This window comes from Muscardinus avellanarius (genome assembly GCF_963383645.1).
Source record: "Muscardinus avellanarius genome assembly, chromosome: 3".
In the NCBI taxonomy this organism is placed as follows: Eukaryota; Metazoa; Chordata; class Mammalia; order Rodentia; family Gliridae; genus Muscardinus; species Muscardinus avellanarius.
Genome location: NC_137788.1, coordinates 21,046,612 through 21,064,258, shown reverse-complemented (window position 1 = coordinate 21,064,258; position 17,647 = coordinate 21,046,612). Strand labels below are relative to the sequence as shown.

Here is a 17,647-nt window from a genome sequence, read left to right as displayed (position 1 = left end):
AGCCTCCAAAGTAATGGATTTACAAGTGTGCACCACCACACCCAGCTGAGCCTGTTCTCATGTGTGCTTGTGTGTGTGTGTGTGTGTGTGTGTGTGTGTGTGTGTGTACTACCCACTGCCACTAGGTCCTTGTCTACCTTTTCAGAACTAGGGCCCTGCAGCACATTACTAGAAAAGCACCTCTGGGGTTTCTTCTTGACTAGAGCACTCTGGGACAGCTCCACAGTCCTGTGTTCTGATCTTGCCTCCTGTCTCTCAGCACGTGGCCTCATGGACAACAGCTTGGCTCTGTTCTCATATCCTCCTAACCCTAGTGTAGGTAGGAGCTGGGCAGTTGTAATGAAGACTGTCGGGCGACACTAATAGAAGAAGACTTCACACTGAAGAAATAATCTGTCAAACCTCTTTGACCCTTTTTGGCTTTGCTGCCTAACTTGGGCCTAAACCTAATGAAAGCTAAGGATACTGAAGCCATGGTACAGCTAAGAATGATGCTGACACTTCCCCATGGAGGTCTCTTACCCATCAACCCATTACTTCCAGAAGAATATGCAAGCATCTCTGTGCAGCAAAAAACGTGTGTGTGTGTGTGTGTGTGTGTGTGCGCGCGCTACTGGGAATTAAATTCAGGGTTTTACATATGCTAGTTAAGTGCTTTATCACTGGAATTGTACCCAGGGGAACTCTACCTCTAAGCTATACCCCCAACTCTACTATATATACATACATACATACATACATATATATATATATATACACACACACACACACACACACACACACACATATATATACATATATATATATAATACATACACATATATATACACACACACACACACACACATATACATGTGTGTGTGTGTGTGTGTGTGTGTGTGTGTGTGTGTGTATATTTCTTTTTTTTTTTTTTTTTGCGGTACTGGGGATAGAACCCAGGGGCATTCTACCTCCGAGTTACATCTCCAGCCCTACTTTTTTTTGTGTGTGTGGTACTGGGGGGGTGGAACCCAGGGGCTTTTCTACCTCTGGGCTATATTCCCAGACCTATTTTATACTTTATTTGGAGACAGGGTCTCACTAAATTGCTGAGAGCCTCACTAAGGAGCTGAGGCTGGTTTTGAATCTGTGTGATCCTCCTGTCTCAGCCTCCTAAGCACTGGGATTACAAGTGTGTGCCACCACGCCCAGCTCCAGCCCTATTTTTTATTCTTTATTTTGAAATAGAGTCTCACTGAGTTGCAAAGGGCCTCACTAAGTAGCTGAGGCTGTCCGCGAACCATGATCCTCCTGTCTCAGCCTCCCTAATGCTAGGATTACAAGCTTGTGCCACCACACCCAGCTTATTATTATATTTATTTATTTGTTTGTTTGTTTGTTTGTTTGTTTTGCAGTACTGGGGATGAAACCCAGGGGCATTCTACTTTTGAGCTACACCTCCAGCCCATTTTTTATTCTTCATAGGTCTCACTGAGTTGCAGAGGGCCTCACTAAGTAGCTGATGCTGGCCTTGAACCTCTGATTCTCCTGCTTCACACTCCCAAGTACTGGATTACAGCATGTGCCACCATGCCCGGCTTTATTATTTTATTTTGAAATAGTTTTTTTAACTAAATTGCCTCAGCAGGCCTCTAACCTGTGATCCTCCTGTTTCAGCCTTCCAGGTACTGTATTTCAGGTGACTGCTACCATGCCCAGGTACACCCAGCCCTTTTTGTTTTCTGATTTTTAAACAGGGTCTCACTAAGTTGCTGAGACTGGCCTTGCATTTGTGATCCTCCTGTCTCAGCGTCTCAATACTGGGATGATAGGTGTGTGCCACCTCGCCTGGTGTTTGGACTATTCTTTTGAAGCAGAGAAAGGTAGTCTGAAGAGAGAGGAGGAAGTAAATGTATGAAGAGGCTCTGCCCAATGGATTTTTTTCTTTTTTGGTACTGGAGATTGAACCCAGGGCATTCTACCTCTGAGCTACACTCCTGGACTTTTTTTTTTTTTTTTTTTGTGGTACTGGGAATGGAAACCAGGGGCATTTCTACCTCTGCGCTATACTCCCAGACCTATTTTATACCTTATTTGTAAACAGAGTCTCACTAAGTTGCTGAAAGCCTCACTAAGTAGCTGAGGCTGGCTTCGAACCTGTGCGATCCTCCTGTCTCAGCCTCCCAAGTGCTGGGATTATAAGCGTGCACCACCACGCCTGGCTCACTCCTGGACTTTTTAATTTTGAAACAAGATCTCCTTATATTACAGAGGACCTTGTTAAGTTGCTGACCACAAACCTGTCATCTTCCTGTCTCAGCCTCCTAAGTACTGGGTTTATAGGCATGCACTACCATGCTTAGCTTGCCAAATAAATTTTATTCTGATTTCAGTTTTTCTTGAGGCTGGTTATACTTGTCCTTAAATTCTATAAAAAACCTCAACAGCATCAAATAAATGCCCCCTTAAAAAAAGAAAAAATAGGTCTGGTAGTGTAGTTTGGTGGCGGAGTACTTGCCAGGCATGTATAAGATCCTGGGTTCAATCCATAGCACTGCAAAAAAAGAAAAAGAAGAACTAGTCTACCACCAGATATCTAACATTAAAAGAATTGTTTTGTTTTGTGGTGCTGGGAATTGAACACAGCAGCATTTTACCTCTGAGCTACATATAATTCTATCTATATTAATTTTTATTTGAGAATAGGGCCTCTCTAAGTTCCTGAGGCTGGCTTTAAACCTGTGATCCTCCTGTCTCAGTCTCTCAAGTACTGGGATGAAAGGCATATGCCATCATGCTTGACTTAAAAGGATTTAGAGTCTCTTAAATAAGCTGCAGATAATAGAGCACTAAGGGCTAGGAAAAGGATGGAGGAAGTAGAGGAAGACAGTCTCCCCTTGGACAGAATCTTACTGTTCTTCCATCAAGCAGCTGAACTTCTGTCGGGCCAGATCCAGTAGTCCATCAACCTCATTCTTGGAGCGTTTGAAGTTCTCAATGCTGAAAGCATAGACTGTTACCTCTAGGATGCCCAGGTTCAAACACCAGCGCAGAGTCTAAGAGAAGAGAAGACACATAGTCTAAGAGAAGAGAAGATCTGGGACACAGGAAGAACAGTAAGGAGATAAGAGATGCTTCAGCTCTAACTTAAGAGTTGGAAGGCTGGGTATGGTGGCAAACACTTATTTGCCATTTGGGAAGCAGAGACTGGAGGATCACGTTTCACGAACAGCCTCAGCTACTTAGCAAGGCCCTTGGCAACTCAGTGAGACCCTGTTTCAAAAATAAAAAGACTAATGCCGGGCGTGGTGGCACACGCTTGTAATCCCCGCGCTTGGGAGGCAGAGACGGGAGGATCACGTAGGTTCGGAGCCAGGCTCGCTGGCTTAGGAGACCCCGTTTCCAAAATAAAATAAAATAAAAAGACTAGCTGGGCGTGGTGGCGCAAGCTTGTAATCCCCACGCTTGGGAGGCTGAGACAGGAGGATCTCGCAAGTTCAAAGCCAGCCTCAACTACTTAGTGAGGCTCTCAGCAACTTAGTGAGACCCTGTTTCAAAATAAAATATAAAATAGGTCTGGGAGTGGAACCTAGAGGTAGAAGGCCCCTGGGTTCCATCCCTAGTACCACCAAAAAATGAATAAATTAAAAAAATAAAAAGACTACAAAATAGGGCTGGGGGGTGTAGCTCAGAGGTACAATGCCCCATCCCCAGTACTGAAGAAAAAAAAAAAAAAAAAAAAGAATTGGAGGTTTGAGACAGATTTCTCCCCAAACCTGGGTAAAGCTAGTGTAATCAGTGCTTATGTTAGAATAATGAACCAAATAAGCAGAAAACCACTGTTTAAGAAACTGAAAAATAGCCGGGCGTGGTGGCGCACGCCTGTAATCCCAGCATTCGGGAGGCTAAGACCTGGAGGATCGCGGTTCGCGGACAGCCTCAGCTACTTAGTGAGGCCCTCTGCAACTCAGTGAGACCCTGTTTCAAATTAAAGAATAAAAAAATAGGGCAGGGGGTGTAGCTCGGAGGTCAAATGCCCCTGGGTTCCATCCCCAGACCCGCAAAAAAAAAAAAAAAAAAGAAACTGAAAAATATGATCTTAGTGAAAATCACTATAATAATACCATTGTGGTTTCACCAGGAGTGTAAAATCTAGGTCTAGCCCCTGCTTCCACCATGGATTTGTTATGGGACCACATGCAAATCATTTAACCCCTCTTGCCCTAAGTTTCCTTATATGAAGAAAGGGATCACAACACAGACCTCACAAGGTGGCTAACAGTATAAAATACAAGGCATTAGTCAGGTGTGGAGGTGCACGCTTGTAATCCTAGCATTCGGGAGGCTGAGACAGAAGGATTGTGGTTCACAGAAAGCCTCAGCTATTTAGTGAGGACCTTTGCAAGTCAGTGAGACCCTGCTTCAAAAAAAAAAAAAATAGGGTTGGGGGTGTAGTTCAGAGGTACAATGCCCCTGGGTTCAATCCCAAGTACTAAAAAAAAATACGAGGTATTATTACAATATAACTTCATTTTTCTTGTATATGGAGAGGCTGATAAATAAAAAAGAATAAAAGGAAGCTGGGTGTGGTGGTGTATGTCTATAATTACAGTACTTGGGAAGCTGAGAGAGGAGGATTGCAGGTTCAAAGCCAGACTCAGCCACCTGGCAAGACCCTGTTTCAATTTTTTTTTTTTTTTGGTGGTCCTGGGGTTCCTGGAAGCCCTTCTACCTCGGGGCTACACTCCCAGACCTATTTTTACATTTTTATTTGGAAACAGGGTCTCCTAAACCAGCGCACGCGTGGCTGGCTTTGAACCTGCGCGATCCTCCTGTCTCTGCCTCCCAAGCGCGGGGATTACAAGCGTGCGCCACCACGCCCGGCGACCCTGTTTCAAATTTAAAAAATAAAATAGGGCCAGGTGTGGTGGCACATGCTTGTAATCCCAGCGCTTGGGAGGCTGAGACAGGAGGATCACACAGGTTTGAAGCCAGCCTCAGCTATTTAGTGAGGCTCTCAGAAACTTAGTGAGACCCTGTTTCCAAATAAAGTATAAAATAGCCTGGGTGTGGTGGCACACACTTGTAATCCCAGCATTTGGGAGGCTGAGACCAGAGCATCGCAATTCGCGGACAGCATAAGCTACTTAGTGAGGCCCTATGCAACTCAGTGAGACCCTGTTTCAAAACAAAAAATAAAGCCGGGCGTGGTGGTGCACGCTTGTAATCCCCGTGCTTGGGAGGCTGAGACAGGAGGATCGCACGGGTTTGAAGCCAGCCTCAGCTACTTAGTAAGGCTTTCAGCAACTTAGTGAGACCCTGTTTCCAAATAAAATATAAAAAAAAGGTCTGGGAGTATAGCCCAGAGGTAGAAAGCCTCTGGGTTCCACCCCCAGTACCACCAAAAAAACAAAAACAAAACAAAAACAAAATAAAAAGACACGAAGTTGGGCATGGTGGCGCACATTTGTAATCCCCGCGCTTGGGAGGCTGAGACAGAATGACAGTGCAGGATCGAAGCCAGTCTCAGCTATTTAGTGAGGCGAGACTCCGTTCCCAAATAAATTATAAAATAGAAGCCATGTGTGGTGGCACACACTTGTAATCCTAACATTTGGGAGGCTGAGACAGGGGGATCACGGTTCGTGGACAGCTTCAGCTGAGGTCTTTTGGAACTCAGTGAGGCCCTGTTTCAAAATAAAGAACAAAAAATAGGGCTGGGGGTGTAGCTTAGAGGTAGAATGCCCCTGGGTTCCATCCCTAGTACTAAAAAAAAAAAAAAAAAAGGTCTGGGAGGGTAGCCAAGAGGTAGAAGGCCTCTGGGTTCCATAACCAGTACCCCCCCCCACACACACATAAAACAGAAATGAAACTTGGGCTTGGGGATGTACCTTGGTAGAGCACTTGCCTAGTATGTGCAAGACCCTGGGTTTGATCCCCAGCACCATAAAAAGAAAAAAGAAAAGAAACTGAAACTGCTACTTAAGCTCAATCCTTTGAAGTTGTTCTCACCCAGCACCACTGAAAGTGGAGAGCAATCTGGAGTTGAGAATAACAATGTTGATATGTGAGCTCAAGGTTAAACACAGAAGACAGAAGACATCAAACAGAACCAAAGAAACAAGGCCGCAGCACTGTCTCTCTGATCCTTAGCAGTACACACACAAGTAAATCCAACAACGCCTTAGAAAGTACAAGTGAGAGCCGACACCTTGCTAGATTCAGGGTCTAAAGGCCTGGCAGGCAGCCACCTGGAATGGCATCTGGGTCAGAATCCAATGCTTCAATTTTTGAGCACTTTCTTTAGGTCAGGACTTAGTGAGACCCTGTCTCCAAATAAAATATAAAATAGGTTTGGGAGTATAGCCCGAAGGTAGAATGCCTCTGGGTCCAACCCCAGTACCACCAAAAAAAAAAAAAAAAAAAAAAAAATACACACACACACACACACACACACACACACACACACACTACTGCCCTGGCACTGGGCATGTTCTTATGCCGGGACACTAGGACCCATAGGCTACAGACCATATTTCCATTCTTTTTAAAAGTTAGTATTATAAAGGGCTCAGTGGTAGAACATGTGCTCAGCATGCATAAGACACTGGGTCCAATTTCCAGCACCAAAAAAAAAAAAGTACTTTCATAAAGTTTTCATATTCCCTGGCCTGTAATCCCAGTACTTAAGAGGCTGAAAAAGCAGGATCACAGGTTCACAGCCAGCCTTAGCAACTTGTGAGGACCTCTGCAAATTAGTGAGACCCTGTATCAAAATAAAGAATGAAATAGGGTTAGGGGTGTAGCTGAGAAGAATGTCCCTGGGTTCAGTCTTCAGTACCACCAAAAAAAAAAAAAAAAAAAGAATAAAATAGGGCTGGGGATGTAAGTTGGAGGTAGAATGTCCCTGGGTTCAGTACCACAAAAAAAGAAGAAAAAGTTTATTTGTCATATTCTAGCAAGCCCTAGTGGCTCATGCTTATAATCTCAGTACTTGGGAGGCTGAAACAGGAAGTTTGCAGGTTTGAAGATAGCCTCAGCAATGTAGTGAGGTGCTCAGCAACCAAATGAGATACTATTTCTTTTTTTTTTTTTTTTTTTTTTGGCGGTACTGGGGTTCCTGGAAGCCCTTCTACCTCCAGCTACACTCCCAGACCTATTTTTACATTTTTTTAAATTTGGAAACAGGGTCTCCTAAGCCAGCGCGCGGCTGGCTTCGAACCTGCGTGATTCTCCTGTCTCTGCCTCCCAAGTGCGGGGATTACAAGCGTGTGCCACCATGCCCGGCCCTATTTTTTATTCTTTATTTTGAAACAGGGTTTCACTGAGTTGCGGAGGGCCTCACTAAGTAGCTGAGGCTGTCTGCGAACCGCGTTCCTCCGGTCTCAGCCTCCCGAATGCTGGGATTACAAGCTTGTGCCACCACGCCAGGCTCATTTTTAACTGCCAGGCTACTTAGTGAGGCCCTCCACAACTCAGTGAGACCCTGTTTCAAAATAAAGAATAAAAAAAAAAAAATTGGGCAAGGGGTGTAGCTTGGAGGTCAAAAGCCCCTGGGTTCATCCCCAGACCCACAAAAAATATATAAATAAATAAATAAAATAAAAATAAAAAATGGTTAGGGGTGCCGGGCATGCTTGTAATCCCCGCACTTGGGAGGCTGAGACAGGAGGATCGCGCAGGTTTGAAGCCAGCCTCAGCTGGCTTTAAGAGACCCTGTTTCTAAATAAAATATAAAATAGGTCTGGGAGTGTAGCTCGGAGGTAGAAGGTCCCTGGGTTCCATCCTCAGTAGCACCGAAAAAAAAAAAAAGGTTGGTGGTATAGCCTAGAGGTAGAATGCCCTGGGTTTAATCCTTATTACACAAGGGGGGTAAAAAGCTGTCTACTTTTACTGTTAAATTTAATGTTTCCCAATTTGTAATATGCATTAAAGCCATAAAATGTTCATGAACTTTGTGTAGAGTAATATATTGAGTTGCTTGGCACTTTCTCCAGTTTTATCCCTGAAAGATCTATGTCCTGAGAAACCCTTCAGCCTTGGCAAAGCAGGATGGGTAGTCACCCAACCTTTGCCCCAGAATTTTCTCTTCTAAGAATTTATCCTAGCTGGGCGTGGTGGCACACACTTGTAATCCCAGAGCTTGGGAGGCTGAGACAGGAGGATCACATAGGTTTGAAGCCAGCCTCAGCTATTTATTGAGGCTCTCAGCAACTTAGTGAGCCCCTGTTTCCAAATAAAGTATAAAACAGGTCTGGGAGCATAGCCTGGAGGTAGAAAATCCCCTGGGTTCCAACCCCAGTACCACCAAAAAAAAAAAAAAAAAAAAAAAAAAAAGAAAGAATTTATCCTAAAACAGTACTATTTATAATGGCCAATAACAGTGGAGAAGTTAAACATATATATCAGGCAGGCATGGTGGTGCATGCCTGTAATCCTAGTACATGGGAGGCTGAGACATCAGAATTACAGCTTTTTTTTTTTTTTTTGGTGGTACTGGGGTTCCTGGAAGCCCTTCTACCTCTGGGCTACACTCCCAGACCTATTTTATACATTTTTATGTGGAAACAGGGCCTCTTAAGCCAGCGCGGCTGGCTTCGAACCTGAGTGATCCTCCTGTCTCTGCCTCCCAAGCGCAGGGATTACAAGGTGCGCCACCACGCCCGGCAGGATTACAGCTTTAATATCAAGCTCTACAACCTACTAAGACTCTCAGCAACCTAACAAGATCCTTTTTCTTTTTTTTTTTTTTTTTTCATTTTTGTTGTTGTGTGCTATTAGGGATTGAACTTAGGGGCATTCTACCTCTAAGCTATACCCCTGGCCCTATTTTATTTCTTATTTTTGAGAGAGGGCCTCAAAAAGTTGCTGAAGCTAGCTGTGAACCTACGATTGTCCTGTCTCAGCCTCCCAAAGTACTGGGATTACAAGTGTGTGCCATCATGCCTCACGCCCAGTTAAGACTCTTTTTCAAAACAAAAAATAAATAGGGCTGGAGGTGTACTTGAAGATAAAACATCCCTGGGTTCAATCTCTAATACCACACACATATAAAACTCATCCCCAAACCACTGCAAACCCAGGGCCTCGTTTTCTAGCTATGATCCAACTCTCTACAAATTATTTAATTTGGGTTCTGCCACCAACACCCACCTCAGCCAGCTTGTTGAAGCCCTGTGAGTGGCCCTCCTGCCGTTCCACCTGGCACTTCTTGGCATAGCGACGATTCCCATCCATTATGAATGCAATGTGTTTGGGCATTGGGCCTGCCTACGGAGTAAGAAGACAAATGATGAATCAATCTCATACTTTTCAGGGATAAAGAGGGACATTACATCCCATGCTGACAGGTTTGAACCATATGATAAAATCTGTGAGAAAGGGAATTGGATATTTTTGATGATGATGATGATGATGATGTATGGGGGATTGAACCCAGGGGCATTCTACCTCCACACCACACCCCTCATCACCCCCTTTTCTTTTTATACTGGGGATTGAACCCAGAGGCAGTCTACATTCAAGCTACACCCCCCAGACTGATTTGTGTGTGTGTGTGTGTGTGTGTGTGTGTGTGTGTGTGTGTGTTGACAGGTTTGAACTGTAGGATAAAATCTGTAAGAAAAGGAATTGGATATTTATGATGATGATGATGTATGGGGATTGAACCCAGGGGTATTCTATCTCCGAGCTACACTCCCAGTTTGATTTTTTATTCTTTATTTTGAAACAGGGTCTCACTAAGTTGTGGAGGGCCTCACTAAGTAGCAGAGGCTGTCTGCGAACCACAGTCTTCCTGTCTCAACCTCCAAAATGCTGGGATTAAGTTGGGCATGGTGGTGCACGCTTGTAATCCCTGTGCTTGGGAGGCAGAGACAGGAGGATCGCGCAGGTTCAAAGGGAGCCTTGCTGGCTTAAGAGACCCTGTTTCCAAATAAAATATAAAATAGGTCTGGGAGTGTAGCCCAGAGGTAGAAGGGTTCCATCCCCAGTGCCACGAAAAATAAAAACAAACAAACAAAACACAACTATATGCTGGGATTACAAGCATGTACCACCACATCTGGCTTGATTTTTTATTTCTTATTTGGAGACAGGGTCTCACTGGGTTGTTGAGAGCCTTGGTAAGTTGTCCTGCTTGGCTATGAACTTGTGATTCTTCTATCTCTGCTTCCCAAATTCTGGAATTATAAGCATGTGCCACCACACCCAGCTTTATATATTTTTTGAAACAGGGTCCAGCTAAATTGATGAGGGTCTCATCAAGTTGCTGAGGCTGGTCTCAAACCTGTGATCCTCCTGTCTTAGACTCTTAATAAGTACCGAATTATAGGGATATGCCACCATGCTTGGCTGCACATGCCTGTAATCCCAGTACATGGGAGGCTGAGACAGGAGAATCACAGGTTCAAGACCAGCCTCAGCATAACTTAGTGAGACTGAGCAAACCAGTGAGATCCTATTTCAAAGTTAAAAAAAAAAAAAAAAAAAAAAAGCAGCAGCAGCACTGAGGCTATGCCTGGGGTATACCCTGGAGACAGAATACCTTTGTGTTTAATCCCTAGTACCAAAAGCTACTTTCCAGCTCTAGCCAACTGCAGCCACATAGGAATTAGGCCCAGTGTTGTTCTAATCATCTTTTTTCTTTTGTGGTGCTGGGGAGTGAATCTAAGGCCTTGCATATGCTAATTAAGTACTCTACCCCTGAACTACATCCCCAACCCCCCCTTTTTTTTAAACTGAGAATTGAACCTAGGGGCATTCTACCTCTGAACTATACCTGCTGCCCCCTTTATTTATTTTTTGCAGTACTAGAGATGGAACCCAGGGGCATTCTATCTCTGAGGTACACCCCCAGCCCTATTTTTTAGTCTTTATTTTGAAACAGGGTCTCACTGAGCTGCAAAGGGCCTCACTAAGTAGTTGAGGCTGTCCGCGAACCACGATCCTACTGTCCCAGCATCCCAAATGCTGAGAATACAAGGGTGTGCCACCATGCCCAGCTCCCCTTTTATTATTATTATTATTATTATTATTATTATTATTATTATTACTTTTTGTAACAAGATCTTCCAAGTACTGGGATTATTGGCATGTGCCACCATGCCTGGCTCCAAACAGTACAATTATATGAGTGTGTCACCACACCCCACTCTTAATCCAATTTTTTTGGTGGCACTGGAGATTAAACCCCAAAATAGCCAGGCGTGGTGGCGCACGCTTGTAATCCCAGAATTCGGGAGGCTGAGATCAGAGGACCGTGGGTTGCGGACAATCTCAACTACTACTTAGGCCCTTTGCAATTCAGTGAGACCCTGATTCAAAATAAAGAACAAAAAATAGGGCTGGGGATGTAGCTCAGAGGTAGAATGTCCCTGGGTTCCATCCCCAGTACTGCCAAAAAAAAAAAAAAAAAAAAAAAAAAAAAATCCTTCTACCTCTAAGTTACACCCTCTGCCCTATTTTATTTTATTTTATTTGGAAACTGGGTCTCTCTAGGTTGATGAGAATCTCACTACTTGCTAAGACTGTCCTCGAACCTGCAATTCTCCTGTCTCAGCTTCCCAAGTACTAGGATTACAAAGCATGTCCCACTATGCCCAAAGTTCCCAGTTAATTTTTAAAATTTTTATTTTATTTATTTATTTGGTGGTGCTGGGAATGGAATCCAGGGACCTTCTACTTCCGGGCTACATTCCCAGACCTATTTTATATTTTATTTGGAAGTAGGGTCTCTTAAACCAGCTGAGGCTGGCTTTGAACCTGCGTGATCCTCCTGTCTCAGCCTCCCAAGCACTGGGATTACAAGCATGAGCCACCATGCCTGGCTTAAAATTTTTATTTTGAGACAGATTTCACTATCTCAAGTTGTCCAGGTAGCCCATGAATTTGGGATTTTCCTACCTCAGCCTCCGACACAGTTTGGATTAAAGTCATGTGCCACTGTAATGGGCTTTGATCGTCTAAATTACAAAAGAACCAAACAAACATTAGACTTTTTATAAAAATTTAGGGGCTTGATGGCATGTATCTGTAGGCTTAGCTACTCAGGAGGAAAAGACAGGATTACCTGAACCCAGGAATTCAAGGCCAGCCTGGGCAACACAGCGAGATTCTGTGTCTTTAAAAAATATAGATATTGCCGGGCGTGGTGGCGCACGCTTGTAATCCCCGTGCTTGGGAGGCGGAGACAGGAGGATTGCCCTGGTTCGAAGCCAGCCTCGCTGGCTTAAGAGACTCTGTTTCCAAATAAAAAAGTTTAAAATTAGGTCTGGGAGTGTAGCCCGTGGGAGTGTATCCCAGAGGTAGAAGGGCTTCCAGGAACCCCAGTACTACCAAAAAAATAAATAAATAATAAAAAATAAAAAATATAGATATTCTTTTCAATGTTGAGAGCCATTAAACAACAACAACAACAACAACAACAACAACAACAACAACAACAACAACAACAACAATTTTAGCCGGGTGTGGTGGCGCATGCTTGTAATCCCAGCATTTGGGAGGCTGATACAGGAGAATCGTGGTTCAACGGACAGCCTCAGCTACTTAGTGAGGCCCTTTGCAACTCAGTGAGACCCTGTTTCAAAAATAAAGAATAAAAAATAGGGCTGGGAGTGCAGCTTGGAGGTAGAACACCCCCGGGTTCCATCCCTAATACCACACACAAAAAAAACCCCAAAAAACAAAAACAACTCCTTATCTGGTTTACCTCATCTATTATCTACCATAGCAAAAAGTAAATCCTTACCCTATCTTCTCTTACCTCAAAGGGCTATCCACTAATTAGTTCCCCAGCACATTTCCAACATTTTCTACTTTTGTCTTTTTTTCCTTCCCCCCCAAATTCCAATCTATCCAGCAGGGTGCACATTTCTATAATCCCCATACTTGGAAGACTGAGACAGTAGGATCATAAGATTGAGGCCAGCCTTTGCAAATTAGTGAGACCTACCTCAAAATAAGAAAAGTAAAAATAAGAAGAGCTAGGGTTATAACTCAGTGATAGAGTGCCTTAAGGTCCAACCCTCAGTAACTAACACATACACACACACACACAATCCAGTCCCATAAAGCAGCTTGTTCTTTCCACCATGTGATTGCCTTGGTTCCTGAGGAAATAATTTCCATTTCCTGTCCTGCTTGAGATCATTTGGCATTTATGTGTGAGCCTGTGTGGGAATATAAGGCTTGACTCATAATTTCCTTACTCTACCTGCTGCCTGACAATCTGTGTCTGAAAGACATAAGTTGACTGGCCCCAATCTCAAACTTGTCTCAGGCAGAGAATTTAACACTGACATGATTCCTAGAGAAAAAGCTGAGGGAAGACTTGATGATGCAAGGGGAATGAGGGAAATAGTGATCAAAGACTTCAAATATTGTATCCCAGTATTTGAGAGGCTATCCTAACAGTAGGATTGCAGGTGTGAGATCAGCCTCAGCAATTTCAGAGGGCCCTCAGTAACATAGTGAGACCCCGTTTCAAAATAAAAATAAAACAGGAGCCAGGTGCAGTGGCACATGCTTATAATCCCAGTACCTGGAAGGCTGAGATAAGAAGATCACAGGTTTGGGGCCAGCTTCAGCAACTTAGTGAGACACTATATCAAAATAAAAAATAAGATGAACATGGTTGTGCACACTTGAAATCCCAGTACTTGGGAGGCTGAGAAAAGACGATCGAAGGTTTGAAGACAGTTTCAGTCAGTAGTGAGACTCTCATCAACCTAGCAAGGCCTTGTTTCAAAATAAGACTAAAATAGGGCTGGAGGTGTAGCTCAAAGGTACAATGCCCTGGGATCAATCCCCAGTAAAACACACACGCACAAAAAATAAATGTATAAAAATAAAAAATAAAATAGAGGCCAGGGATGGTGGTGCACACTTAAAATCCTACTACTTGAGAAGCTGAGACAGGAGGATTGTGGGTTTGTGACCAGTCTCATCAACTTAGTAAGGCCCTCTACAACTTAGTGAGACCCTGTTTCCAAATAAAAAGTAAAACAGAACCAGGCAAGGTGGTACACGCTTGTAACTCCAGTACTTAGGAAGCTGAGACAGGAGGATCACAGGTTCAAGGACAGCTTCAGCAAGTAGTGAGACCTAGGGATACCCTGTTTCAAAATAAAAATAAAATAGGGCTAGGGATGTAGCTTGGAGCTAGAATGCCCCTGGGTTCAATCTCTAGTGCCTCCACAAATTAAAATAAAATATGGCTGGGGTATGGCTCAGAGGTAGAATACCTCTGGGTTCAATTCCTAGTACCACAAAACAAACAAACAAACAAACAAACAAACAAACAAACAAAATAGGGCTGAGGTTATAGCTCAGAGGTAGTATGTCCCTGGGTTCATTCCTAGTACCACCATAAAGTCTTCAAATAATGTAAGACCACCCACTCCAATAATGGCAGTAATTTTTTTTTTCCTTTGGTGGTACTGGGGTTCCTGGAAGCCCTTCTACCTCCGGGCTACTCTCCCAGACCTATTTTATACTTTTTTATTTTTGGAAACAGGGTCTCTTAAGCCAGCATGGCTGGCTTCGAACCAGCAGGATCCTCCTGTCTCCGCCTCCCAAGCGCAGGGATTACAAGCGTGCGCCAACATGCCCGGCACCCCCAGACCTTTTTTATATTTTATTTGGAAACAGGGTCTCACTAAGTTGCTGACAGCCTCACTAAGTCGCTAAGGCTGGTTTTGAACCTGTGCAATCCTGTCTCACCCCCCCAAGTGCGGGGATTACAAGCGTGCGCCACTACGCCCGACTAGATAATGGCAGTAATTTTAAGAATTGCTAGAAAAGAGCTAGGGGTAGTGGCACATACCTAAACCCCAGTACCTGGGAGGCTGAGACAGGAGTGTTGCAGGTTCACAACCAGTCTCAGCAACTTAGAGAAACTCTGTTTCAAATTAAAAAAAAATCGGAGCCTGACAGGAGGCAAGGCCGCTATTGGGGCCTCTGAGGCCCGGGATCGGAGCCAGGTGAGGGGTTAGGCTGGTGTCGGGGCCAGCGAGACCAGAATCGGGGCCTCCCATGAGGCAAGGCCACTGCTTGAGCCAGCGAGGTCTGGATCAGTCCACCGGGTAGTCAGACCATTACTGGGGCCGACAAGAGTGGGATCGGTACTTGCAACGCGGCATGCACAGAGAAATATCACAGAAAATTAAAACCAGATGCTTCCCCTAATCAGCAAAAACTAGGAGGAAAGGGGCAACAGGAAGAGGTCGAGCTATAGAAAGGGCCCTACAGTGAAGCAACTAAGGTGACCAATTTGAAGGTATGGAATAGGGGAGGATGGAGCCTCTTTAAAACTCAGGAGGTATGTAAACAAATGTATCAAAGTTAATCACCAAACAAGCATGGGATCGAGGCAGGGGGAGGGAATGGGATGGGGGCTGGATGAGGGCTAATTGGATGATGTGTGCTTGTATATCCTCTCAAGTCTTGTACTCCAATGTGATATATGATTACAATGCACCAATTTAAAAAATTATATAAAAAAACAAATAAAAAATAAAATCGGGCTGTAGGAGGGGAGTATCTCAGGAATGGAATGCCCTTGAGTTCAATTCTCAGTACAACCAGAACACAAAACAAAACAAATCCGCTAGTCATTGTGCTAAGTGCTTTATATGTAGGTTTAATTTTATCCTGTTAAGTGTACAGTTGTTAAAATCACATGGTTAATAATTAACAGAATAAAACTGTCATTAATGCCTGGCTCCCAACAGACCCCAAACTGTTAACCACTATGCTGTACTGCCACATTAAAGAGAGACTAGTTTTTCTATTTAAACTCAGAAGACAGTACTAGAAACAATGGGTCACTACACCAGGGAAACAAGTTTCAGGTCTCTAGAAGGAAAACCTAACAGTCTATGCTGCTCAATGATATTGGAAGACCCTAGACTACCTGAAAATGTAAAATGAATTAATAAACTACCAGAAATGTAGCCCTGAAAGTTACCCTACACTTCTAAAAACATTCCTTGGTTTCTGTGCTAAATTCCATTTAACACCATGGATTGCTCAACTTTAATAACAGGTTTTGATACAAGACTACCCAACCGAATAAAAGATCAACTGGTACTCTGACCAGCTACTCACCTTTATGATGTTGGCACAGAACCACTCCCAAAGTGATAGCTCTCCTTCCTTGATCCATGACATAGCTCTTGCCCAGTCAAAAGACCACCCAGAACAAGACACCAGCCAGGGAACCTTGAAGAAACAAGAATAAGAAGTCACCTATGCTTGCAAATAGCTACAGTTGACTCCTAAAGATTCACTTGGGACGGTGGAAAGTAGCCAGCATTAGAATGCAAAGACACTGTGCTGAACCTCTAATCTTTGACCACCCAGAACTGCATAAACCAATTGGAACTTCAGGGCAAAGAAGCCTTTGCTTGTTTCTCCTGGCTTCTGGACATAGCTCCCATTTTATTTTCCTTATTATCCAAACTAACTTCTTCTGAACGTCCAAGTCCTCTTTCTGTCATATCCTTGTGCCTACACCTTGCCCATTCTCATCTTCTTTTTCTCTTTCCCCAAAACCATTTCCCACTTTGTGCTGCTCCCAGTCACTAATCCCTTCAAGCGGTCGCACCCGTTATCTCATACCTCAGTGATCCCGTGATTATCTCTTCTTTTTATCTCTATTCTTCTAGTCTATTCTTTTTATCTCTCCCGCAGCTGCCTCCTCGCCCAGTCACCTTTCTTTTCTCGCTCTCTCCTTGGGCACAGCGCTCAGTGGATCTTATTCCAACTGGTTCAGCTAGCAGACACTTCCTCACGACGTGGCGCTGGAAGAATACGTCATCGCTGGGCGCGGGGACACGCCTCCTCGTCGCCCGGTGGGCGGGGCTCTCTCGGCGCCTGCGGGCTAGGGGGCGGAGGCGCGCGCGCGCCCTGGTCTTGCCATTGGCGCTCGCTCCCGCGGCTCGTGGGCGGGGCTCGCGTGAAAGCTGAGCTCCTGGACCCTTCGGTGCTCCAGGCAGCGTGCTGGGGAACCGGCCAGGGAAGGCGGGGAAGAGCCCTACAGCAAAAGCGGGGAGGTTCGTAGAGTCACAGATTCTTAGCCCTCCGGGAAATGTGCCATAGGGCAAGAGTTTGGGGAGCCTCACCGCAGAAACTGAGGGGCCTCTGAGCCACTGACAGCAGCCTCCTGAGAAGTGGTGTAAGGCTGCGCCCTGCCTGCCGGGCCTTTCCTTGGATATTGCAGAAATGGACTTCATTTAGAAACCATGTTACAGCTTAAGTATTGAAAACTGTGTTTTTATTTAGTGGACGTAATCATTTGAGAAGTTCGTAGCCCTAGTCAATCTTAAAGATGCACGGAACAAAAAGGATACAAGGAAGCCAGGTTTTATGACTTAGACTCCCAAAACCCACTTAAAGAGGAAGAACCTGGTGTAGTGGCGCATGCCTGTAATACTATGGATGATGAAATAGGAGGGTGCCCAGGCCATAATCAGCAACTTAGACCCAGTTTCAAACTAAAAATATAATACAGGCTTGGCGTGTAGTTCAGAGGTCGAATATTCCCCTAGTTCAATCCCCAGTACAAAAATAAAAATTCATGGTGTCCAATGCAACCAGTATTTCCTTTAAAACATAAAACAACTTTCATCTGAAAAAAAAATTTTTTTTTCGGTATTGGAGATAG

General features: G+C 44.3%; 1 protein-coding gene across 4 annotated transcripts in view; it reads right to left on the bottom strand.

Moving 5' to 3' along the window:
• Nucleotides 1–16,152, bottom strand: part of DHDDS (dehydrodolichyl diphosphate synthase subunit) — a gene marked incomplete at both ends in the record, with an annotated part of 36,606 nt that extends 20,454 nt beyond the window's left edge. For all 4 annotated transcript variants that reach the window (XM_080691929.1, XM_080691930.1, XM_080691931.1 and 1 more), the window contains 3 exons: nt 2,893–3,035; nt 9,133–9,249; nt 16,090–16,152. In XM_080691929.1, the coding sequence (XP_080548055.1) occupies nt 2,893–3,035; nt 9,133–9,249; nt 16,090–16,152 (323 nt within the window). The remainder of the gene's footprint in view (nt 1–2,892; nt 3,036–9,132; nt 9,250–16,089) is intronic.
• Between the last annotated feature and the right edge of the window lie 1,495 nt (nt 16,153–17,647).